The sequence below is a fragment of the Glossina fuscipes genome, unplaced genomic scaffold, assembly GCF_014805625.2.
Source record: "Glossina fuscipes isolate IAEA_lab_2018 unplaced genomic scaffold, Yale_Gfus_2 86, whole genome shotgun sequence".
NCBI classification, from domain to species: Eukaryota; Metazoa; Arthropoda; class Insecta; order Diptera; family Glossinidae; genus Glossina; species Glossina fuscipes.
The window spans coordinates 3,072,551-3,095,959 of record NW_023998440.1 but is presented as its reverse complement, the minus strand read 5'-3'; the positions used below and the strand labels follow the sequence as shown (position 1 = coordinate 3,095,959).

The 23,409-nt window shown below is 33.6% G+C and overlaps 4 protein-coding genes across 7 annotated transcripts; 2 read left to right on the top strand and 2 right to left on the bottom strand.

The window, feature by feature from the left end:
- The first annotated feature begins 2,824 nt into the window (after positions 1–2,824).
- Positions 2,825–3,826, top strand: LOC119638244 (ER membrane protein complex subunit 7 homolog). Its single transcript, XM_038034912.1, has 3 exons — positions 2,825–3,022; positions 3,098–3,490; positions 3,566–3,826. The coding sequence occupies exons 1-3, from the start codon at positions 2,933–2,935 to the stop codon at positions 3,809–3,811; spliced, it is 729 nt and encodes a 242-aa protein (XP_037890840.1). The 5' UTR covers positions 2,825–2,932; the 3' UTR covers positions 3,812–3,826.
- Positions 3,827–3,864: 38 nt separating this feature from the next.
- LOC119638243 (exosome complex component RRP42) lies at positions 3,865–5,201 on the bottom strand. Its single transcript, XM_038034911.1, has 5 exons — positions 5,035–5,201; positions 4,778–4,974; positions 4,556–4,721; positions 4,212–4,500; positions 3,865–4,140 (listed from the first exon to the last, which is right to left on the bottom strand). The coding sequence occupies exons 1-5, from the start codon at positions 5,089–5,091 to the stop codon at positions 3,959–3,961; spliced, it is 891 nt and encodes a 296-aa protein (XP_037890839.1). The 5' UTR covers positions 5,092–5,201; the 3' UTR covers positions 3,865–3,958.
- A 3,212-nt stretch (positions 5,202–8,413) lies between these two features.
- Positions 8,414–9,562, top strand: LOC119638252 (proteasome subunit beta type-6). Its single transcript, XM_038034925.1, has 3 exons — positions 8,414–8,780; positions 8,844–9,318; positions 9,378–9,562. Exons 1-3 carry the CDS (start codon positions 8,736–8,738, stop codon positions 9,509–9,511), a joined length of 654 nt encoding a protein of 217 aa, XP_037890853.1. The 5' UTR covers positions 8,414–8,735; the 3' UTR covers positions 9,512–9,562.
- A 2,770-nt stretch (positions 9,563–12,332) lies between these two features.
- LOC119638263 (monocarboxylate transporter 9) lies at positions 12,333–20,959 on the bottom strand. 4 transcript variants are annotated; one of them, XM_038034941.1, is made up of 7 exons: positions 20,930–20,959; positions 14,355–14,433; positions 14,021–14,287; positions 13,748–13,954; positions 13,261–13,677; positions 13,038–13,203; positions 12,333–12,979 (listed from the first exon to the last, which is right to left on the bottom strand). In XM_038034941.1, exons 2-7 carry the CDS (start codon positions 14,427–14,429, stop codon positions 12,594–12,596), a joined length of 1,518 nt encoding a protein of 505 aa, XP_037890869.1. In that variant the 5' UTR covers positions 14,430–14,433; positions 20,930–20,959; the 3' UTR covers positions 12,333–12,593. The 4 variants fall into 4 exon arrangements, with proteins under 4 accessions (XP_037890869.1, XP_037890870.1, XP_037890867.1 ...); XM_038034942.1 differs by lacking the exon at positions 20,930–20,959 and adding an exon at positions 15,474–15,872; XM_038034939.1 differs by lacking the exon at positions 20,930–20,959 and adding an exon at positions 16,022–16,145 and having other exon boundaries at positions 12,334–12,979.
- Positions 20,960–23,409: the final 2,450 nt, after the last annotated feature.

The window sequence follows — 23,409 nt, the reverse complement described above, 5'->3', positions numbered from 1 at the left end:
TAAAGCAAAAGCCTTTCGGAAATTATAGATATACATACTCAACTCTTTTTTTGCACGGTAGGTAGGTTCCATAGAAAATAGTGCAAGAAAGATCGTGTAAAAATATATAGGGTCAAATGGTGAATTTGATATGTTCCATAATTTTAAAAAGTACTGCAAAATGAAAATACTCGTAACATTTTACAAAAAAAAATTCGTGCAAAAAAGGTAATAATGAAATTCACACTATAAAAAAAAATGCATTCTTATTGGAAAACAGCTAAAACTGATATATAGTAGATAATAGCTCCGTAAGTACAATGTATAAAAACAGGAAATAAAAATCTATTTCGCAACTATTCATCGCTACTTAATAACAAGCGTGCTACGAACCGGACGAAAAATGCTTTCATCAGTGATTATGTCAAATATGTTGAAAGATATCCGTAAGAGCCTGCCAAAATTAGCTTTTTTTCTCATTTTAGAACAAGAAATTCCTGTAGAAACAAAGAGTTGTGTTAATTCTTCCACGTGTGTATATGTACATTAAACAAATCTACTCCATCTCTATTGCAACACTGCGAGTTAGCAAATCAGTAACAAATCGCTTACTGGGTTAAGTAAAAAATATTGAATATCAGAAGACTGAATTATATTTTGATATGGTATTGGCTTAGTCCATCTCTGTTCAACATACCAAAAAAAAAAATTATATATTGTTTATCAACTTGAATTACCAATCATTACGAGAAGAAAAATAGGGCTTTTTTTAAAAAAGAAATTTACTGTTGTTATTATATATTAATGTAAATATATTTAGACAACTGTTTACAATCTCAACAAACTAGTGCCCTATCAGATGGTCTATAAACTTTAGAAACTTTATATTCCTAAAGCTTAGTCCTGTGGTATAGTCACAGGCTTTTCAATTTGAATGAATTATGGGTTGTCAAACTTTTGCAAGTTTGCATTGGCTTAGGGGTTCACATCGAACTCGAATCTTGGAACTTTTGTTTACCATTTTCAGTTGGTTTGGTAACTATCGTTTTTCTGGAATCACGTAGGCGGAACGGCTGTTAAATACACTCTCCCATACTGTTAAAATTACACGAATTTCTGAAACAGTTTACGAATCCATCTAGTCTTGTCTGGTCGTCTGTTCTACTGAGGTTCGTCCATGTACATTTGTTCAAGCTACAGGTCGCAATTTTTGAGATATTTTGATGAACTGTGGAACGATGGCCTGCTTTGACCCAAGGTCTCATGCTGCTGAAAATGGTGTGGATCGGTCCACTTTTTCCACCACTACCCATTTAATGCCCTATTTTAAAAAGTCGTTATATGAAGAAATTTGCAATTTTCGATATTTCTCGACAAAACTCGTTCTGTAATAGTATTTGGACACTCTAAGAATTTGTTTCCAGTGTGGCAATTTTTTGAACCAACTCAAATATAATCTTTCTCACAGAAATGAAAGTTTTAGATGGTAAAGAGGTCGAATTCCCAATATATCATGGTGAAATTAGCTCGTAATAGTAATTCGACAAAGAAATCTGCCTTATCGAATATGGACCAACTAATTCTATATTTCGGATACCACCGCATGTAAGGATTCTAACGAAACGTAAACTCTTATATGCCAAAACAGCCTAATTGTTAATTGGTTTGTGATGAAAACTTGTTCACAATAGTAATTAAATAAAAAAATTAATTGCCCACATTTAGAACCACATGGGTCTACTTTTTGTATTTGTCACTTCATATAAGATGTCCCATGAGTAATAAGTCCTTCGGAAAATAGGGGTTAATTTTTAATATTTTATGATGAAAAATAACTCACAGTAGCGTTTCACCAAAAAAATTAACGGTAGTGAATTAGGATCACATAGATCTATTTCCTTTGGACCTCAACATAAATAAGCTCTATCAAAAAAAGCAAATTCTTATTTGGAGAGAAAATCTAACCTTCCAATAACCGAACTTTCATGACAATGATCGCTTTGCGTGAAAATAACGTGTACTTTTTGGAATATTATTGCCAAAACGAGCGTACTGCAACTGTACTAGGTAAAGTGATGTAGGGTACGTAATAGTAATCGTTTACCGACTATAATGTGCTTACTGGTTTATATATCAATTTTATTTTTTATATATTATGGTTTCTCTAACCTTTCCTTATATGCTTTGTAATAGTTATTAATAATATTTAGTATAAGAATTATATCTAAGTCTTAATTTAATTCGACTGTCCATTAATTTTAGTTGAATTTGATGTGTAAGTAAAAAAAAAATAGAAAGGTAGGCATTTGCTTTAAAAATTCAAACGCTTTTATTGTTTATATTTTACTATATATATAAAATATGTTCAAATATGATATATTGTTCTGATATTCTGCTTTTATTCTTAAAGGTTCTATTATAACCTCAAAAGATTTGCGTTAGTGATACGAAAAGTTCCAAATTACGAACGAAATGCGTCGCAAAGTATGAAGTTTTTAAAAAAATGTATTTTACAAGTCACTTTTTAAACTTCGCTGGTTTTTTATATGCATAAATCAGGAACTCTTAAAAGCGATACCTCAAGGAATATGACATTTTTGAAAAAAAACGCCATATTGTATGCTTTTCACTTTTCCTTCATATCCAAATGCTGTTTACTGCTTTCAAAGGAGTTTCGAAAATGCAGAAACTATAAGAAAACGCTTAATACGATAATGGGATCCACTTTCATCTGTGTTGCGCTAAGAATTTAATTGGTTAATTAATTAATATATAATAAATACGAAAAGTGGGCACGAACTACTTTAGTGCCAAAACAAAACGTTACTTTACTTTAATGCCAAAACAAAACGTTCGGTTGACATCATTAATTGAATAGAAAGAAGAGAAAAAAAAAAATAGAAAATATTTGGGGAAGAAAAATTAATTTATTTTTAAAATTTGCGAAAAAGAAATGACATTAAAGATGATACTAATATTTGGATTACTTTTTATTCTAATAAATATGATAAAAACCGAAACAGTTATTCAGGATGAAATAGTGGTTTGTACTTGTAGTTTCCGTTTTGAACATCATTTGTGCCATCCTTTATTTCTTCTATTTTATATTTTTCTTTAGGAAGAAATTAACTTGTATACCATAGAAGGTAAAGTTTATCCACCAGACAATTATGCAGCCTTGAACTACAATGACAACGCAGAAACAGTTAGAAGGGGTAGCAAATGGCAAATCGACACTTCCATATCAATTAATGGCGGCGAATACAAAGGCTTTCTAAGGGAAGACGGTTCATTTATTATTAGCGGCATTCCGTCCGGCAGTTATGTAGTCGAAATTGATAATGCTGATTATTTCTACGAAGCAGTGCGTGTCGAAATTAATCCGAAAGGCAAATTTCGAGCACGTAAAGTTAATTACATACAGCCCTCGCAAGTTATACAAGTGCCTTATCCTTTGAAATTGAAGCCGTTGACGAAATACCAATATTTCCAAACTCGCGAACAATGGAAGGTTTGCATATGCGTGAACAATTCTTGGTGGAATAAATTCTAATATTTTATTTCATTTATTCTCTTGCATTATCAGATAACTGACTTCCTGTTCAGTCCTATGGTTTTAATGATGATCTTGCCGTTGTTCTTGCTGTTAGTATTGCCAAAAATGATAAATGACCCTGAGACAAAGAAAGAACTGGAAAGTATTTCATTCCCCAAAATTAACAACGATATGCCAGAAATTAGCGAAATGATAACGTCTTTCTTTACTGGCGCGAAACCTCCAGAAAAACCAAAACCCAGCACTTCCAATAAACAGAACAAAAAAAGAAATTAGTCTTTACACGTTAATAGAGAAATAGCATTAGATTAAGATATTGAGCTAAACAAAAAAAGTGTATTTTATAGAAAAATTTTAAATTATAAAAACATTTCTAATAAAACATTTGAGGCATGATTTAAAGTTGGTTTTTGGTAAATGGTACTACTTCAAAAAACCAACAGACCTATTTTTTTGCATGCCTAGTACGCTTTCTTCCAGTATTAAAGTTTTCATTAAAGCTTCGTTAAGCTGTTCGGCCACGGGTACTCCTAGTTTCAGGCAATTGAAAACTGTGTCCTTGTGCAAAGAACCATGACCTACTGTATGAGTGTGCGAAATGAAAGCTGGAAAATTAAAAAAATAATGTTCAGTCCATTTAAAATAAAATCTGAAATAATTCTAATTCCACTTTTACTTGAATCGTCGCGACGGGACACTGCTACCACTATTGATGCTGTGCTGCATTCCTCTTCTTCTGCCGAAGGATCTACCACACAGCAGTCGCCAATTTTACAAACAGTTACCAGTATGGGTATATGATCAATTTTTATACGTGTGGAATCGTGAGGATCATCGCTAATAATTAGGTCAGCTTCTCCGGCATCCATGAGAGCAGAAGTAACACGCGGTATTTTTGTATTATACAAGGCAGCTTTTGCTGCTAGAGAGACAGCATCAAACAGATTACCACCACATTCCAAAATCTTCAAAGAAAATTAATATTACAAGTGCTTCACTCATTTAAAGACTCAAACTCACCAATATATCAACGTATAGTTTCCAACATTGTTGACCAGGAAGAATGCACAAATCTTTTAAATCAAAAGCCAAAGAAGATTCATACGCGTTAGCTAATGTGTCAGCTAATTCCAAGGCTAATTCTTCGCCACCGCGGCCTTCAAACTCAGGTGCTGCGTTGGCTGAACTGTTCATAAAAATTTATGCAATTTTTTAATAACCTGCTAGCAAAGAGTAACTGACCAGTCAACAAAGAACTCAATTTTTCCACGTTCAGGAAATTGAATAGAAGGTTTATCAATTTCAGTTTTAATTCCCACTAAAATATCGGTATTTGCTAATCTTAAACGCGCTGAGCCGCTGGCATTATTTACTAGCTCCGTTTCCAATTCCATCGGGCGGTAATCACGACAAGAACGCCCGTCTACACGAAAATCTTCCTATTGCCGACATAAGATTTAATTTGTTTAAGCATTTGTTAAAATTGCTTTTATAATTACCTCCACGCCATGAAGAATAAATGTTTTCTCGGCCTCGCTTAAAGCTATATTAGCCATTTTTCATAAAAATATTTAAACTTATTACAAATATATATATTTATTAGATACGTGTTTATATTAGGTTAGGATTTGTTTATAAATTATTTAATAAAATAACACAATAAAAAAAGAAAAAAAAATGTTGCCACCCGTCCCAAATAGAGTTTTTTCATTGCCAGAAATAAAGGGGAAAACGCATATGTAGATTTGGATTTACAATATGTCGAAAGATCATATAAACATGGTAGCAGAATTGCAAAGATCAGTTTTTGTTTTACAACAGCGGAATAATAACGGAATAAAACTGGAAATTACAACCACAACAAAAAATTTTTACGTTTGTCAGAGGCTCAACTATGACCATTTTCTGATGCTTTTGACTTCTTTTTTGCTCATCGTAATTTGTAAATCATTATCATTAACTATCTTTACTAACTACTGAAAGAAGAAGCATTTTAATTAAAATGGGCCGTTAGGTGACTCAGAAAATATTGGAAATATTGGTCTTATTAAAAAAATAAAAAGAAAACATTCTTGATAAAATTCTAATCAGTCGTTTCGCGGTGTCAAGAAAAGATCAAAATTTCCCGTTTAACGTAGAACATAATCACAATATATTCTCTTCACCTCTTCCCTGCTATTTAAAATGTGTAAAAAACACGCTGTCTTCGTTTAAAAAATTCGATTTTAATAAGGATGAATTTTATAAACATGTTGCTTGGATAAGCCATGTGCACATTAACACTATTGCTTATCTTACCAAGATGCTTGTTTTAAGCAAGATCATTTATGGTAATAACTGCAAATCTATTAGTAACATCCCTAAACGGTGTATTGCTATGCTTTTCGGACGACGCCCATAAATAATATTATAAATGAAACTGGTCTCCCAGTTTTAGGAAATAGACTTTATGAGTTAAAAGTTAAAACGTTCCCAAACTTCTTAATTCAAACAAATCTATTCTCGGTGAAGATCTGAGAAAGATTATTATTCCCAAGAAAATTCGAAAGTCACCATCTGCAATTGAGTATTGTTTGTACGTCGCAAAGGAATTATTGGAAGAAAAGTTAAAGAGAAAATTACGGAAGGAAATCTACAATACCATCATAAGCACTACTTTTCTATTAACCCTCAATTAATTCCATTTTTATATCCAAGAAATGTTGAGAAAATTATGATCCAAACCTCTTATAGAATTCGCCTTGGCCATGCAATTGCGACTTACCAATGGATCTTAAAGAAGTCTTCCTCCCCAATTTGCAACAATTTCAACGTCTGGAGATAGCTATGTTCTTCCTTCACATAGCGCTAGCATTACGAGCAAGCAAAATATTAAACATACGTTATCATCAACACTAACTGGCGACCAACCAGAGCCCGATGTACACTTTCCCCTTTTACGCCCAGCAAACGTGCATCGCGCTATCTCAAAAGAAGTTTCTACTATTTACAAACGGCGGCTTATGCAGAAGTTCCGCGTTTCTAAAGCAGCTTTTCATTATATCCTGTGAAAACTTGGGGTGTATACCTGGCGGCTTCTTTAATAGTTGTAAACGATGCGTATTTAAAAAAAATCTACAAGATTTTCGATGAAAATGTACAAAAGCTGCAACTTGTTCTATGATTCGAAACAAACGCAGGAGGAATTTCGATGAATCTAAACAGAAGCTGGAGGACTTTCGATGAAAATAAATAAAAGCTGCAGCAGTTGGATTGCAGATGGATGCATATTTATTCATTTATTTCATTATTGTATTATATAAGTTAAATTATATAAATGAAAATTTAACAGATCTTATTATCTTGCTTGGCGTTGCTTTTGACATCTTGGCGTTGCTTTTAACATTTTACGTTACTTTTAATATTTTGTGATATTTGGTCGTGAAACGCGTGACGGTCTAAAAAAGCTTTGGTATGAAAAGGCACGAGTATGATTCAAAAACCTTGACATGAAAAAACTCACGTGTTGCAGTATAATCAAAAACGCTTCTTATAAAAGGACCTGGGTACGATTCCAAAGCCTTTGATATGAAAAGACCCGAGTATGATTGTCTCCAAAGGCTTCAATACGAAAAGGGCTGAGTATAATTCAAACACTTTGATATGAACAGACCTGAGTATGATCCAGAGTCTTTGATACGAAAAGACCTGAGTATGGTGGTCTAATATTGATTATTGCGTTTCGTCTACTTTTCTTTTTTATGCAAACATCAGCGACTGAAACAAAGCCGAAAAAACGGATAATTATCAATACTTGTTAATTCCTTTATATCAAACAAATTAAATTAATGATTATCGAAAAGAGATAATGGACTTTTCTTAAGAAGCGATAATTATAGATTTTCATAGATCAAATATTTTTTAAATAAATTTCTTACTAAACATATTTGTTTAAGAAGTATTTAGTTGTTTATTAAATTTAATATAATTGTGTGCGATTTCTTTAAAATAGTGGAACTTCGTGACGATGACGGTGGATTTCGTTTTCTGTTTGTTTTTTTACGTTTTTTGACTTACTTTTTCCTTTTTTATCTACTCTTCTATGTCTCAATAGAAGATCAACAGAGCTGACATAGTTTGAGCAGAATTTAAATTTCTGAATATAAGACGCTATATATATCACTTTTTAAATATATTTGTTTTACAAGTAAATTATTTTAATATTTTTTTTCTATTTTATTTTTGGGCAAATGTACTAAAAAACAATTTGAAAAAAATAACTATAAATATAGCGGTACACCTTAAACGCCTTAGATAGGACAAGGAAATAGAAAATAGTTTAAAAAGTTAAGTTAGCAGAAAAAATAAGTTAATTTACGTACATAAACATGACTTGCATTGAATGTTCATAAAATGAATTTTAGTTTAATAATTTTTTTAATTTATAACATGATACTAAAATTTTTACTTTTATTTTAGATGTACAGACTGTGGAGAATATTGGCTACACTGCCAAAAAAGAAGTTTTTTTTTTTTTTGTTTAAATATAAAATTCTCGATTTATTTCCTTTGTTCTTTTTAGCAAGCAGGGCTAATGAGCCACGTAAACGGCTTGTCCAATCCCAGCCAAAATTTCTAACAATTAGAGCATTGTCTACTTGCTAACAGCGATACAGTTATGTTTTTTCTCAACGACAGAAAACTTCTATTGTTTAAGACTTTCATTCCCTCAGCATTAAAGTAAAGAGGAGGAAAATTTACTACATACACACATGCATACGAAGAAAATTCAAAGCACAATAAGTAATTAGTTGTTGTGGAATCTATCTGTTCAGCTGAAAACACAATTAAACGCTTTATAATGCTAATAAAAAACAATTTTAGCTGCATATACGTTCGATATATTTTTTGTTTATGGAGTAGTAAAACAAATATTCAATCAAAACTGAGACTCGTAACAACAACTACGATAAATAAAACAAAAACTGGAATCTTAATAATCAGAAAAACGAAATCAAGAATTGAAGAAAAAATAAAGAAAAAAAACTTTTTTTGTTTTTCGCGTCTTCAGTTATAGCGATTAGAACGGTGTGGCAACATTGCGCTTGACCTGAGGGAAAATTTCTTTACTACTTGGCAATATTAGCAACTAAAACAAGAGTCATTCTTAGAGCGATTCACACTTTTCTGTAATTTATTTAAATTCGTAAAAAGGATAAATATGGTTTTTGGTAACGAATGGATGGACGAACCCCTCAGTACCGGCGTAAGTTGTAAATTGAAAACAAACTTAAAAATAAAAGAAAGAAATGTTCTACACCCCGTTTAGACCACCATAATGGCTGTGGAATTTGATGGTGGTGTTGTTATTGGCGCAGATTCACGCACCAGTAACGGACCTTACGTCGCCAATCGAGTTACCGATAAGTTAACTCGTATTTCTGACAAAATTTACTGTTGTCGCAGCGGTTCAGCTGCCGATACTCAGGCCATTGCCGATATAGTATCGTATTCTCTAAATTACCACGAAACTCGTACTGGTGAAGAACCTTTGGTATCAGAAGCAGCTTCAGAATTTCGGAATTATTGCTACAATTATCGTGACTCTTTAGTCGCCGGCATAATTGTGGCCGGCTGGGATAAAAAATTTGGTGGTCAAGTTTATTCTATACCTTTAGGTGGCATGTTAAAACGTGAGCCCTTAACAATCGGTGGTTCCGGTTCTACTTACATTTATGGTTTCGTGAGGGAATTCTTTCGTCCAGGCATGAAGAAAGATGATTGCATTGAATTTGTAAAAAAAGGTTCTTTGATCTGCCTTTATTTTATGTTAGAAATCTGAAGCATTTATGCTTTTTTCCAGCTATCAGACATGCTATGTTTCACGATGGTAGTTCTGGCGGTGTGGTGCGGATTGGTGTTATTACAGCCGATGGTATTGAGCGTAAAGTTTTCTTTAATACTTTAACAGGCGAACCAAATTATTTAGCTCAATAAAATGCTTACAATGTAAAATGAATATGAGAAATAGATCTTTGTAAAAAATAATAATTTAAATTCAATTATCCATCGGACCGTAACGTCGAATATGTAAACTTGCACTGAAAATATTCCTAGTAGGACGAGATATTGAACATTGTGCAAACGTATTAATCTGCATTTTCAATGACATAAAAACTTGGCTAAAATCCGAATGGCATTCAAGAATTTTTTAACCTAGAAAGGAGACTGTAAAGTAATTGGGAAAACTGAAAGACAAATTTACAGTGAGAATGAGAAACATTGATTGCGTTGTGATCATATTTCGTACATAATAGTGTCGAGATTTGATTAATGTAAGCGCGAACTGTTTCTGATTACCATATAAATAAGTATGTGTAGCCCCAAGTTCCCGATGAATTTGAAGACTATTATTAATCGTTTTGCCTAGATAACGATACCATGTCGTCTTCTTTACTTCAATTACGTGCCACGTAAAATACGGTAAGGAAAAGCGTTACGTACTTTTTTAATGGATAAATTAATAAAGCAGAATAATAAGTCTTCATATTTAAACGTTTCTATTTGTAAGTCAAGTTTTGGGAAAAGTTCAGAAATAACACCCATTGACCAAATGGCACGCTACAGTGCTGCTTTGACTTCCTATCAAATTTTGAGCAAAATCAACGACTTCTTTTTGGATGGCGAGGCGTGTTCTTTTGTTAATGGGTGTAATGGTAACACGCTGTTCCAATTGGCCTTTTTGTAAAGCTAAATAAGAAAAAAACAAACAATGATTTGGAAGTTAGTTTTACGGAACTTCAAACTAACTTGCACTACCATCGCCTGTCGTCATTAAAGTCAAGCAATACTCTTCATTGAATACATCGAATAATTTACCAACCCTGCCGCGAACTTTGGAACGATCGAAATCTTGCTCTAGGCCACGATGCTGCAATTATAAGCATTGCGACGATCCAATTGCTCCTGCAATTGCCGTTTTTACGTTCAAAGGAGTCATCTTGTAAATTGTTGGCTTTCGTATACGCAGGATCATTAAGTTGCGTTTTGCTTTCCTTCTGATGCAACAACTGACGACTGCGTTTTAATTCCATATCCGGGGTTTTAATAAGCGCCTGCGCCTCAGACTTTGCTTGACATATGAAATTGATAGTCGGCCTTGAAAGCTATTGATAATTTTTCCATTTTATACTTACTCATTAATTGGTCCCGCAACGAATGCTTAGCTAACGGCTTCTTATTTTTTTCTGCGCCTGTTCGTATGCTAAAGAATCCCCACAGTCGGCCTTTTTTAAATTTTTGAATACGTTTTTTTTTTTTTTAGTTTTATTCATTTTGTTCTGCTTCAACTGCAAAGATTTTTTCACTACGCTTTTCAACCTCTTGTCTTCCTGGTCGATAGTACTTTGACTAGTTTTTAGGTTGCTTGCAGCTTTTCCCTCATTCATTAATTCCCGTTGCAGTTCTACTTCCACTTCCCTTAAGGCAACTTTTTAGTTTTTTCTCTAATCCTCTCATGTTCTTCATTATTATTTATTATATTTTGTTTAGCTGTCTCAAACGACCTCTTAATGTCTTATTATTGGTCTCTATTTATTTTAAACTGGCTTTATATTTTAAATGATATAATTTATGATATGTGAACTCTTGTCAAATAGTCTATGCCTCGGCAAATTTTCTGGTATTCCATGTATGCCCATTTCTCACGTCTTAACTTTTCTAGTTTCGGTTCAAACTCTTCGTACAACAAAGTATTAGTCCGTCGGACGTTGGCATTCTTCTTTTCGATCAGTTTGGTTGGATCCTCTTGTTTAGTTTAATGCATGCACTTTTGCCGCTATTGTGTGCCCGTGGTTGTGAGATACGCCAGGAAATGAAGTGGGTTTTTAAAAATTTTCATTTAGTTCACTTTGCCAAATTACTTTTAGTTGGTCTTGAAGTACGAACCCAATAATTATATGGGACTTTTATTGTTGGGTGCCGCTTATCAGAATGTCGACAAACACGAAGCTGCCAATTACCTAAAGCTGTTCAATATTCGCCAGCAACGCCGACTGAGATTTTGGTTGGAATATTGGCTAATATGTGCGACCTCACGAAAACAAGAAATGAATTATGTTTGCAAGAATCACAATTGGTGGAAGCGCTATTGGATTTGTCGGGTTGTCTAGATGCTTTAACATCACAACAGCTTATGAGATTGTGGACTGTAATATTTGTTAAAAGTCCTACAGAGCACATTGAGAAGTGGTACGACTTGGTCTACAAAGATGGTCAATTCATAGAGAATATTTGTTTTATCCTGAATAAATAATAATCATAAAAATTGTATAAAACTATTGAGGAGACGTCCAAGGGGAGATGAATGCATATTTTTTATACATTTATATAAAAAAGATTATATATTATATTTCAAGCATTTGTATGAATATATGGAAAGTATGCCACGGGCCCGCCACCAATTCTTGTAAGGCATTGGAAGAGCAAAGCAGGCTGAATTGTTACGCCAATCTCTCAAAAGAACTAAAAATAAGTGCGTCTTCGTGAAAAAGGCATATATAAAAAACCTCTCGCCTCGCTCAAATCCACAAAATTCAGAAATTTAAATGCAAACCGGCCTTAAACTGTTAACTAGGTTAAGAATAAACACAAGTTAGGGATAGGGGTAGGTTGTGGAAAAACTAAAATACGATGTATCGCGCTAAGGATTGAAACCAAGTATCCCGTTTTGATCGCCACTGTTCCTGTCCATTAGGCCATACGATAGATATAAACTTGGACTTGCTCGTCTGAACTGTTAAGTGGATTAAAAAAATACGCCAGTCAAAGATAAGTAAGTAAACAACTTATTTTAATCAAGTAGTATTTTTTACATATCAAACGAGTTTTAAAAATTCGTAAAATATTTATGAGTTATATGGTGTAAAACAATGGGAATAATATCACAATATTATGTGTATGCATATGTTAAAACTAAAATGTAAATCTGCTTACATTCTATGTTACTATTAGTAATACTTAAAACGAATGCATTTTAAAAGCAGGCTTCGAGCGAAAAGAAAAATCAGTCTTCACAGTGTTAAACTTTAATAGCTGCAGTTGGTTTTGTTGTTGTTGTATTATTGGTTTCTTCAATAGCACGTCTTTTGGCCAACGATTGTTTGCGATAAATATATAGCATCTCTGCTACCCAGGCAACGATAACCAAAAGCAATAAACAGTTTTGCGCATGCAGACAAAGAACATATGAGTTCGTAAGATCACGGATCCAACCTAACATTTGTCCCACTGTTATAACTAGAAGCCCTTTAGAGATCATATTTAAACCTAAACCTCCAGGCAGTTTTTCCGGTTTGCAATAAGCAGAAATGGTGAGGTTATTGTTAAGGACCGTGGCCGATTTGGTCATACCAGTAAATATGGACATGACCACAATTGTAATAAAATCAGAAGATTCAGCTAAAGCTGTAAAAGGTTAACATTATTGAAAGAATTCTTATAATATGTTTTCAAGCAGACATACCAGTTCTGGATACCAGCAAGCCCATCGTACCCAATAAGAATATTAGGCGATAAGGAATTTTCAGTTTGTCTGTTATGCAAGGCAGAAGCAAACGACAAACAATATCAGCGCCGGCCATTATAGACATACAAGCAGCTGTCGTTGACCTGCTCAAATTGGCGGTGTACTAAATGAGAAGGAAGTAATTAAAAGAGGGAAAAGATTTTTTAAGCTATCAAAATACCTGTAGAAAGCTGGGGAATATCATAGAGAAATTAATGGTTGATGTATAGACTAGAGCCATGCCTATAATCATATTCCAAAATATCGGATCTTTTAATAATTCCAAGTCTAAAGCTTGGATCAGGCGATCTCTTAATTTCTTAAAGAGCGCTTCATGTTTCACCGCTTGAATGGTGGTCTCTTGATAGATTTTATCTCTGGAAGGCAACAAAGTGATATATTGCTTATGCTTTCGATAAAGTTTATCATCGGCAATCTGCCCTGTTTCAATGTTTGTACTGATTTTAATTTCCAAAATATCATCTTTTCTGGATTGATTCGAGTCTTCAAGGAGTAGCTTTATATGCTGGCGGTTGTTGTGTTTCACTGAATTTGTATTATTAGCACTTAAAGGCTTAAGAAGGAACGCTCCTACAAGCTAAAGAAAGAGCAAAAAAGTGCGTTATCGAAAGTAGTTTCATGTATATAAAAATTTCATAGCTACTAACCCCACTTAAAGATAGTAAAGACATGGCGAGTGCTGCTTCGCGAAAACCGTAATGATCCAAAAAGTAACGTACGATATGGGGAATAAAAACTTGCCCCAGGCCCGCACCAGCAAGGGAAACACCAACGGCTCGGCCACGTTTTGAATTGAAATAACTATTAATGGATACAAACGTGGAGGGAGCTATTAGACCCAAACCAAAGCCGACCTTGAAGGAATGAAAACAGTTTTCATCTGTTCTATCCCTATCTAAAAGTAAGAATTGTATACTTACGAATAAACTGTAGCCTATGATAAAGTGCCAACCTGCGGTAGCGAAAGCGCACAAAAGTAATCCAAATGATACCATAATGCAACCACTGGCAGCTACGCTGCGTGGTTTAAAACTTTTAATAGCGGGTCCAATAAATAGGCCGGAGAAATTTAAAGCCAAACTATTTAAATTTGTTATCAGAGCGGTAGTAAATGTTTCCTGTTGCATGTGCGTTAATTGCGTACCAAATAATAAACCGTAGACCGACAGGATCGATTGATTCGTCATCTAACATTGCAATAATATTTTTCATAAAAGACAGAGTTTTCTTTTCAATTTTAATAAAAGTATTTACATTAATCAAGGCCACTGCCGCCACAATAACCCATCCCCAGCCGCCATCAGGTACCTCCGGTACTTCTGCGTCCATAATTCTGTGAAGTTTGCAGACAAAATTATTTATTATTTAACTCATTTTGTGTATTCGAAAAAGTTGTGAAACTTTTCCTAACATTATAATTCACGTTAATATAGTCACATGCAAATGCATGCATAAATATACAATCGAATAAAATCCAACGATTCCATTGGGTAAAATAAATTTAAAGAGTTCAGATTTATTCAAACTAGACGATTGAAATCAAAGTCTGAATTGAACGGCAGTGCTTGTACAAAGCGTGGAATTCTAAACAGATAAGAATACAGCAGATATATATTTATATATATATATATATATATAGCAAGTTATTATAGCCCTATCTAGCTCTCAGTATTATTGCGACCGAAGAAATACTTGTAGTTCTAGTTTTGCAAATGGAACAAAAACAAAAAAACACCTGTGTCAAATTTGGGTTCTATGCTATTGTTCACAGAATTGTTAAGCAATCTTCTTTTTTGTAAGATTTAAAATTTGCGTTTAGAATAATTTGTTGTGAACAACCACAGATTTAAGGACGTTCTGTCTGTACTGTCGTGGGTTTAGATCTCAAGTGCGGCAGAGTTAGTCTTGGATGCTAATGCTTTAAGGCTTTGGTCTTTGAATTTATTTCCCTGGCCAAATTAATTGTTATGATTATATGCTGTACCACGTCTATAAACAAAAAAAAAATGCTCGTTGCACAGATGCAAAAAAAAAAGGCTAAATATATACATATAGATTTGCTACATCAAATCATTAAAAACCACTTATATATCACCAGAAGATATCAGCATCCTTAGGCAGAAGTTTTGAACTTGAAATCACAGACCCGTCAAAGTGACAGATGCCGTAAATCGTGTTAAGTCTTTTCATGACTAACTATACCCTTCGCCCACTAATATGAAGCAGTGTTTCTCTGGGTAACAGTCAACAAGAGTGGGGTATGATTTAGGTCTGCCTATTTGACCATCTATCCGCTGTAAGATGGATTACGGTCTCGCAGGTTAAAGCAAAATGCTGAGATTTCTGAGAAATCTGGATTATCCATAATCGTACCTTTCCGTCTTTTTCGTTTCTATTTGAAGGGAAGCTAACGTTTTGTTTCTTTTTTTTTCGTTAACTTGGAATTGAAGGCAAGTATTTTACTTTCATCACCACATCTCAAAATATTATAAAAAGAAGTAGGCACGCCAGGCCCTGAAATCTTAACTGGTGTTGGCAAGTTTTTGTTTATTCTATACCATTTATTATTAAAGATTAAAATGTTTCTATTAAAAAATATTTTTTCATTTCACGGCTGATAAACAGAAACCGTAGATAATTTTATATTACATTGTTTCAATTTGAGAAGCTTTTGGAATGTGTTTTAAAAAACATTTTTATTTCCTATTTACTCTTTACACTAACAACAACGCTTGCGTCCGTGCACAAGCGAAATACTTTTTGTCGAAAGCCGATTCCTTTGTATTTATTTGCTTACCGTATTTCATACAATGTTTATTTATCATAATAATCTGACCGGCAATCAACTCAATTAAGTTAACGCAAGTTGCGTTGTCCCTTTTAAAAAAACAAAGAAAGCCTTAAGAACACTTCCTACTTACATAGTAAAAACTTTACGAACTTTAATTTGCAATTTTATGCGTTATTAAAATGCCACATAGAGAGAAATTTATTTTTAGCGTAATGTCTCTTAATTTAAATTTTTTAAATTCTTTAAGTTCATTTAAATTTTTGCCAGATGATTGCACTTTGTTTCATTTTCATTAACAGATGATTATGCGACAAAATTTAATTTCTTTTGCTTAACACTTCAACCACTAGCGTCTAGAGACTAAATAACGAAATCAAAATTGTGCACCGAAAACTGCGAAATACAAGTTATTTTAGTACTTCTAGTAATTGATAAAAAAGTTTCGGGATTTCTTTTTAATCAAACATGCGCTATCATAATATATAATATAATATAATTTAATAAGAAAAGTAAATGATTTTCATAAGCCGGTCTATTGCCCGGTTTATATCCAGGGTTGTTTGCAATAACCGTTCAAGCTCGCTGCTAAGGGTTTGCTGTAGACAAAACCAATAAACAGAAATGAATTTGATGAAAGCTCTTCAGCTAAATATTAAAAAAGGTTCGGATGGAAAATTTAATAGAAGTTCGCTAACAAGTAAAAAAAAAAAGTAAACGATTCTCATAAGCCGGTCGGTCTTTGTCTATTCGGGGTTGTTTGCAACAGCTGTTCAAGTTTGCTAACAAGTTCTTCCTAAAGATAAAAGCGTTAAACAAGCAGTGTGACTCCATTTGTTAGTGTTTACAAATAAAGCTCTTTAGACAAATATTGGAGAAGAGTTGGAAAGATTTCTAGTAATCATGTTCTAGTAACACGTTGAAAGGAAACCATTCAGTTGGAAGCCGTCGCCACAATTGGCAAAATTAGGAGAAGCAATATTTCAAGCATGGGATAAAATGGTTCGAACCCGGAATGAGCTAATGAAAAACGCTTCCACCATTAGTTGACCTCTTGCAACTTTTCTATATTGGACATGAAAACATAAAAACTCATAAAATCTATTAGAAACTCTTTTATTTTTGGATTATGTCCGGTACTTTTTTAACAAGGTTGTTTACTAAAAATTCAGCTGATAACATATCTATCTATTTGCATTTGTTATTTTGATTTGGTGATAGAGCGAAAAATCTTTTTAAATATACAGGCAAGTTCTTTATTAATATTCTATTTGAAACTTTACTCTAATATTCTGTCTTTTAAAACTTTGCCTTTCTGAATTTCCGCTAATTCTAATATAATGCAAGATTTGCTTCTTGTGCTTCCGAATTGTAAGAGAGCTTAAAGTGTATACACGCCGACTTTCTTCCATGAAGTTTGATCAGGCATCTTCAGAAAGGATTTTCTTACAGGAAAGAATATTCAGCTATCTTAGTAGGACGAATATCTGTTTGGGTGATCTTGCACAGCCCAAAACTGTTAGAGAAATTCTCATTATAAAGTCTGCTAGCGTTCTCGAAACGATTTGTATAATTTGTTGGCAGCTTTAAGAATAAATGAAAGACTTCAAGAAGTACAGAATTTGTAGCAAGGGTTTATCGTGGGTTCCTGCCTGAAAGGCTTAACCCCACGGTGGCCCAAGTCACTTTAAGCGTACTACGCCCCCTGGCGAGTTAGACAATCCCCACAAAGTAGGGGCCTAAACAACACCAGAGTCCAGAACGGTTTATTGTGTATGGAACAATAAACCCCACTCTGGTCAGCGGTGAGGTCTAGCTGCACTCAAATTGTTCCACTTTGGCTAGGAAGTACAATAAATAATATAAATTATGTCGATAATTATTGAGTTTACAAAATAGACAGTCCTTTTTTTTTTGAATATGGAGAGAGCGTGGACTAGGCCGATTACATATACGTACACACATTGATAATTAATATCACTTCAGTTGTTTAATGCGATAAGATTTCATTTTTTGATTTTCGGGTTCAAGTTGTAAGCTTAGACTGGTTAAAGAGAATCGCAACACAAATTTCAAAGGAAAAAAGACGTGAAAAATTGGTGAAAACAAATATTCAAAGTAATGTTTTCACATAATTCACAATAAAAAAATCCTAGATTTTAAATAACTAAGACTAGAACAACCCCTTCTAATTATTTATCTTTGTAGGAACGGTTGTACCAATGGTCATAGTGTTTTTTTTTGGAAGCTTTCATTTATATAAAGAGGCCTTCAAATATCTACAATCGATATATTTATTTTTTAATTTGATGGGGCGGACATACGTGTGCCAAATTTCACATGATAAATGTCATGTGTAATAATGTAAAGGTATTTTTCGTGACGAGACGATTTCTGACCATCGATCGGTCGCATATGAGTCGAAAATATTGACCACTGGAGCGAATGTCGCGTAAAAGGCAAGGTCGCTAATGAGGCCAAGTTGATTTACAGTTTGCTTTGATTGCCGTGGTGTTGTGAATAAATGATATAAATTCCTTCCACTGCGCCAAACTGTTTGCATTTGAAGATTGCTGTGAAGGCAGCGAATTAGATTTGGATGAAAGGATTTGGAAAAAAAATCAAATTGGTCTTGCTTTTTGGACACGAAAATCCTTGAGGTGAGAATTGAGTTTTCTTAAATGAATTTCGGGACAGATCTTTATGTTCTATTCATATAGAAAACGATTCAAGCAATGTCAGCGCTATTTTCTTTTGCTTTCTGTCCTCTTTCTATAATTAAATTATATTTAAGATTTCATCATTATCTGCAAAGGCGGAAGATGTGATGCAATAATTATTCAAAAATACTATTAAACTGTTTTTTACTAATTTCAGACCAAAGTTGAAATATTCAGTTTTCAAAAACTGCTTTAAACTAACTACGAGAACTGGAAAAATGAAATTAATGAAAAGGGCAACCATCTTGATTGTCTGCAACACATTAATTAAATGATCTTTATCTCATCTGCGTGTATATACACTAACACTACCACACTATTATATGCATATATATACTTTTAAATAGGCGCAAATTCGAAACAGATTGCTCGCCAATTGTTCTGATTTGTACATAAGTTCACCACTTTTCTATAAATATGTGTAAAAATCTTATATATATGTGTAAAAATCATATATATATATGTATATTTATTATTAATCGAATTGATATTTTGTTTTAATTCTCGAATCTAGCTACAACCGGTACGAAAGCAGTTTTATTATTCTGGGTCTTAACTGTCATCGCTTATCAGTTGAACATTCTGATGCTGTTTTTAAAGTAATTTTCTTCTAAATGTAATGAGGATTATTTTGAATTTGAATTACCTTGAATTTTAAATGAAACTTAAAGCATTTTGCATACAAATCTGGGCTCAGTTAAAGAATTTCTTAAAAGAAGAGAACAGACGGGGCAGCTTTGAAAAACGCCTTACACGAGTACCGTTCGATAAGACTTCGACTCTATAATCTAAACCGTCTCGAACGCTTTCACTTTGTTTCCTTCCCTTTTTCATATCATTCTTCTATCTGCCTGAGAAGGAAATAAAACAGAGCTTGCTTACTTCACAGTGATTTTAGTCGGATTGTTGACATTGATGTTTGATAAATGGGTGACAAATTTTTTTGAAAATGCTATGAACGCCATGCTGTATTGCTGGCCGGTTATTCGTGTTTTTGGTAAGCATGAAATGTGTTTCACACTTTCGCAAACATTATCTTCTTTTTTTCTTTTTAATTTTAGAACCGTGCAGCGCGTTCAGCACGCCACTGCGGTTTACATATTCGCGAATGCTTAGACCAAGGATTTCTTGACAAACTTGATCAGTTGGGAAAAGATCGATGGGAAAAGATCTTGGGCTCGAACATTAGCTTTGTGCAGAGTTGATGTAATTTTGCTTTTAGGAGCTAGACTTAATGGGATTTTACATTTTGGACGTCCAATTAGGTGAACACTTACTTCAAGAGCAAGTCTTTGCTGAAGCCTCCCTTCTAAGGGGTTTTAAAAGAAGAAGACATTTACCTAACTTTTGTTGTTTTTTGTTTACGAAGTTGTAGCAATTTATTCGCGCTCTGAGAAGCGAGTTCCTATGAGATGAATGTCTCAGCGACATTGGAAAATAAGGTTTTGTATATTAAGCACGTCAGCTAATGTTGTCATATTCTATGTAGGGGGCTTACAAGTCTTAAGTAGAAAATCTATTTAAAGCTAATGTCAGGATAACAGCCTCCATCGAGCCAAAGAATTATGTACATTGTTCAATAACTCACCAAGCAAAAAACGAAATAATAAACAGAAATGAAACAAAAACATTACACAGGGCCACGGTTCAGCATCGTATAGTTAGTTATTCATATAAATAATTGACAAAATTAGAATTTTATTGGAAAGTGGTCGAAAAAGTAATCCGATCCCATCACGTCGATGTACCAAATCTCATCAAAGTATTCTAAAATCGGGGCTTGTAGGTTCAACACAGGAAAGCATGACATACAGACGGACAAACAAATTTAGTTCGATTCAGAAAGTGATTCTGGATCAGAATGTGGTTCTGGATCAGAATGTGCTTCCGAATCAGAAATTGATTCTGTATTGATCTGCACTATAAAAGATGGGTGGGGGGATATAAGAGCGGATAGTAAATGTAACGTCTTTTAAGTTCACGTTGTTTAGGCCTTTGCTTGATATTACGTTGCAAGAAGTGCGGCTGAAGTCTTATTAAGTTGACAGTTCGTAGCGTACACAATAAACTTTTGAAGTTTCTTAATTCTTCATAAGAGGTGGGTAAGGTGTGCAATGTTATCTCCTCTTTATTATACGATTTGTTTATCTAGATTTTTCATTTTATGAGAAATTTTTTAATTCATTAACAATTTGGCACAAAGCGCGTAATAGTTATACAAGGTTAAAAAATAAGTTAAAAAAACCAAACAAAGATTTTTACAAAACTTGGTCGTAGATAAAGAAATTTCGATAAAACGCAAAGGCTACACAAATACTCACTTTCCACTTAATTAAGAGTTTTATATATATATATATATATATATATATATATATATTTATTTTGATTATGCAGACTAATATTAAATTTTTATTAGCACTTTGATTGATTTACTAAATGTTTTTCTTTTAAACGAAACTGTTAAGCTGAACATTAGCTCACTTGCTTTTTGTTTTTTATTAAAATTCAACTGTTGTTCGTCCAAACGTAATGGTAATCGCTAGAATATAGAGAAATGTCTGAAGCGATAGCACTGAGCCCGTATAATTTATAGGAAATTATTTCAAAATTTTTGTGCCTACATTCACGCTCATACATGACGATTTCAAATATGAAGACAATATTACTCTTCTTTACACATAAAGCGGAGCTTTCTTTGCGACATTGCGATGGATTGAAATTAATTATTTTGAGTTAACTTTCTTTTCTTTTTTTCATTTCGAATGAGGATTTGTTCCTTCTCGGATATTAGTCAACTACAACATTATATGAATTCAATCATTTGATAACCGAAGGAGCTGTTTCTTAATCTAGAGACAACTAAATGACAAGATTCTCCAAAATGTTGTTCAAAATTCAAATTAGGAGAATATTACGGACTTTTGGTGTGTGTGTTATGAAGAATAGAAGTAACGCTCTCAGCAGCAATTAGCAGCAATTTGACTGCTTGCTCTCTCATTCTCCTTATGGTTTAAGATTTTCTTAATTCTGACAACAAAAGAGCAAACTGTCATGTTGCAAGAAGTGTATGCAAAGTGTGGAATCCAAGTTTAGAATAAGACTAATGGCTCTTAATGATGAATTAAACCTAACTGGACATTCGGCTTTAAATGTCCCAAAATTTCGTAAAAAGCACTTGTCGTCATTAAATCCAAAATTTAATTTTAAATAACCGCTTTTTCAACCGCTTTGATTTGTCATTGAGAAAATCAAATTGGCCTTTCCTATTGCTGTATATTAATTTATATAATTTATATTTAAATATAAATAAAATAAATAGCTTTATTTATATAATAGGTTTATTATACATTTAAAATACTTTATTAATATATATGAACATATATATAAAAGAAATTCTTATTCTTTTTAATGTTTTCCTGATTGTTTCCGATTCTTCTTCCTTGGCTTGGTCGCTTTTGCTCTATTTTCCGTTTAGTTTTTCAAACGAAGATGATCCTGCAGAAGCAGCAGTACCCACCGCGGAAATTTATTTGGCTACGCGCTCTTCTTGCGGTGGTCTGAGAGGTCAGAGTCAAATCCTCCGCACATGAACTTATTCGTGCGTCAGAGTCAAATGCTCCGCGCTAACATATATCGTCGGACATTCCGATTGGGATGCAGCTGATTATATGCGTATAAGTAGAAAACAATTTGGGTTGCGACTAAATTGTTGTTTAGTGTTTTGGAAAACACGCGAACTAAACTTATTTAATTTGACAAGTTAGCCTAAAAGTAGACCACCACAATTTTTATTATCAAATTACATAAAGCCCTCGCTAAATTCCCTGTTAAATGGTTAAATGCCCAACTAACAACTTAAATGGTAATGCCATTCAACTATGTTAAATGCCCAACTTAACAGAAAAAATTTCAAAATTGTACCATCTTGTCATTTAATTGTCTCTTCGTAATGTATAACATAACTTCAGGATGTAATTAAAAATTGTTCCTTTTTAATTTTCTCCTAGTTTGAAGATTGCGTATAAAAGACGAATTGTGGAATTACATAAACGTTATTAATATATCCCAGGGAAAACTTCCATTCTTTCTTGGAATAATTCAAAATTATGATTCGAATTGGTTTGTTGAGTTAAGTCAAGTCTTCCCGCAATCCACGATATTGTCAAAAACTGGATCGTAATCACGTAAGAAAAATTTAGAGTTCTTCCAGTGTAACTTTCAACTACGTGATTACCCCCTGACGTTGCTCTAATATAATCTTGGCAGTATCGTTGTCGATCGAAGGTGCTCGCCCAGAGCGAGGCTTATCAGAAAGTTCGATATCAACTATCTGAAATTTCTCGAACCATCATCTCTTCACAAAAACACTTTCAATAAATTGCTACGCACTTCTGTGACATTTTTTTCCTTTTAGAATTTGTACAGAATGCGGTGGCGTAAATGAACGTCATCAGCAGCCCTGCGTACACAATCGCCTCTTTTACTTAATGCTAACATGAATCATCCTATATGTTGTAAACGCAACGGAGAGATCCGGTAAATCTAATACTAAGTATTAACGTGATCTCCAAGTTGCCATTTAATTTTCGCCTTGCAGACCGATACCAGCAGATCTGCATTAAAAACACCGATTTCGCTGCAGCAAGGAGATTTTAAGCCGTAGTGTCAATTCCATCGTGTAAAGTGTTTTCAAAATTTTTCCATTTTCCAATTTTTTTCAGTTTGCCGTTGAAGCACTTAAGACTCCTCTTAGCGAGTGTTAGGTAAACGACCGGGCACATAGGCAATACGATTCCATTAC

Coding starts and splice junctions, on each gene's coding strand:
- LOC119638244 (XM_038034912.1), top strand. CDS start 2,933: ATGACATTAAAGATGATACTAATATTTGGATTACTTTTTATTCTAATA. Junction 3,023..3,097: donor TTATTCAGGATGAAATAGTG/GTTTGTACTTGT, acceptor ATTTTTCTTTAG/GAAGAAATTAACTTGTATAC. Junction 3,491..3,565: donor AAACTCGCGAACAATGGAAG/GTTTGCATATGC, acceptor TTGCATTATCAG/ATAACTGACTTCCTGTTCAG.
- LOC119638263 (XM_038034941.1), bottom strand. CDS start 14,429: ATGGACGCAGAAGTACCGGAGGTACCTGATGGCGGCTGGGGATGGGTT. Junction 13,678..13,747: donor CTTTACTATCTTTAAGTGGG/GTTAGTAGCTAT, acceptor CTCTTTCTTTAG/CTTGTAGGAGCGTTCCTTCT. Junction 12,980..13,037: donor CTTGCTGGTATCCAGAACTG/GTATGTCTGCTT, acceptor AACCTTTTACAG/CTTTAGCTGAATCTTCTGAT.
- LOC119638243 (XM_038034911.1), bottom strand. CDS start 5,091: ATGGCTAATATAGCTTTAAGCGAGGCCGAGAAAACATTTATTCTTCAT. Junction 4,975..5,034: donor TTATTCTTCATGGCGTGGAG/GTAATTATAAAA, acceptor TGTCGGCAATAG/GAAGATTTTCGTGTAGACGG. Junction 4,501..4,555: donor AACTATACGTTGATATATTG/GTGAGTTTGAGT, acceptor TTTTCTTTGAAG/ATTTTGGAATGTGGTGGTAA.
- LOC119638252 (XM_038034925.1), top strand. CDS start 8,736: ATGGTTTTTGGTAACGAATGGATGGACGAACCCCTCAGTACCGGC. Junction 8,781..8,843: donor ACGAACCCCTCAGTACCGGC/GTAAGTTGTAAA, acceptor CACCCCGTTTAG/ACCACCATAATGGCTGTGGA. Junction 9,319..9,377: donor CATTGAATTTGTAAAAAAAG/GTTCTTTGATCT, acceptor GCTTTTTTCCAG/CTATCAGACATGCTATGTTT.